This window comes from Camelina sativa, chromosome 19, assembly GCF_000633955.1.
Source record: "Camelina sativa cultivar DH55 chromosome 19, Cs, whole genome shotgun sequence".
Classification (NCBI taxonomy): Eukaryota; Viridiplantae; Streptophyta; class Magnoliopsida; order Brassicales; family Brassicaceae; genus Camelina; species Camelina sativa.
Window position 1 is genome coordinate 16454140 of NC_025703.1, and position 970 is coordinate 16455109.

Consider the following 970-nt stretch of genomic DNA (forward strand, 5'->3'; position numbering starts at 1 on the left):
GAGGGAAGCTGTGTTTGAGTCCCCAATCTTGGCTGTAAACTTGTGAATCTCCAAGTTCTTGACACCATAAGCCATCATCATCAATACAGATTCCTTTCCTAGTCCTTTACCACGGCTACTCTACCAAAGGTTGTAACAAAAGTTAAGAATCATGTGCACAGAAGTAACATCAGCTAAAATGAATGAAACATGTTAATGTTTCTGAAATACCTTCTGGCCTCAGCTATCATTATTTCAACCTCTGCAACCTTACGATCATCCACATCATTCATGTAAATATTCACATCACCCGTCATCGCTGCACAAAAGCTCCGGTTACTTATATACAATGACTCAACTTGAAAAAGATATACAGAGAAGAAACACAAGAGAACATCCAAGCTCATCTAAATAGACTTCTTTTTTAACAACCTATTCACCAATGATCTAAACCACTAACAAAGAAGCAGTCTTGTAGATATGTTCTCATTTCCAGAGACTATGCACACTTTGTGGTAAAGAACAGCAGCTAGATGGAGTGATGCATTGTCACAGTAGCTAGATAGAAGATGCCATGCTAAAGTAATATCCTTTTACTCAGGACACAAACCTTCTATGTGCGGTTCGCCATTAGCCAAGTCTCCCTTTATGAAATCCTTGTCCAATACAATGAAAGTCCTCTCTGAAACCAACAACAGAAGAACAAGAAAATCAAACATTTTTCAAAAGAAGACGGACCTAAGCAAATATATAAGATCCTCAACCTCAAAAGACACTATATAGCTAGTATCCACGAACTTGGAGGATTGGAGTAATCAATTTCACCAAACAATAATAAAGATCAACAAACTCAAAACAGAGACAATCAAAATTGAGATTCTACGGTAGTCTAAAAACCAAAACCCTAAAACCCTAATCGAGTAAAGCTGAAACTGATCAAATCAAGATAAAGAAGATGGAAGATTTAAGAGATTTATGAAACGGGTTTAGA

The 970-nt window shown here is 36.9% G+C and overlaps 1 protein-coding gene across 1 annotated transcript in view; it reads right to left on the reverse strand.

Moving 5' to 3' along the window:
* Nucleotides 1-661, reverse strand: part of LOC104767889 (N-acetyltransferase 9-like protein) — a gene marked incomplete at its 5' end in the record, with an annotated part of 7811 nt that extends 7150 nt beyond the window's left edge. The window contains 1 exon segment of the mRNA XM_019241097.1: nucleotides 597-661. Coding sequence (XP_019096642.1) covers nucleotides 597-661 — 65 coding nt within the window.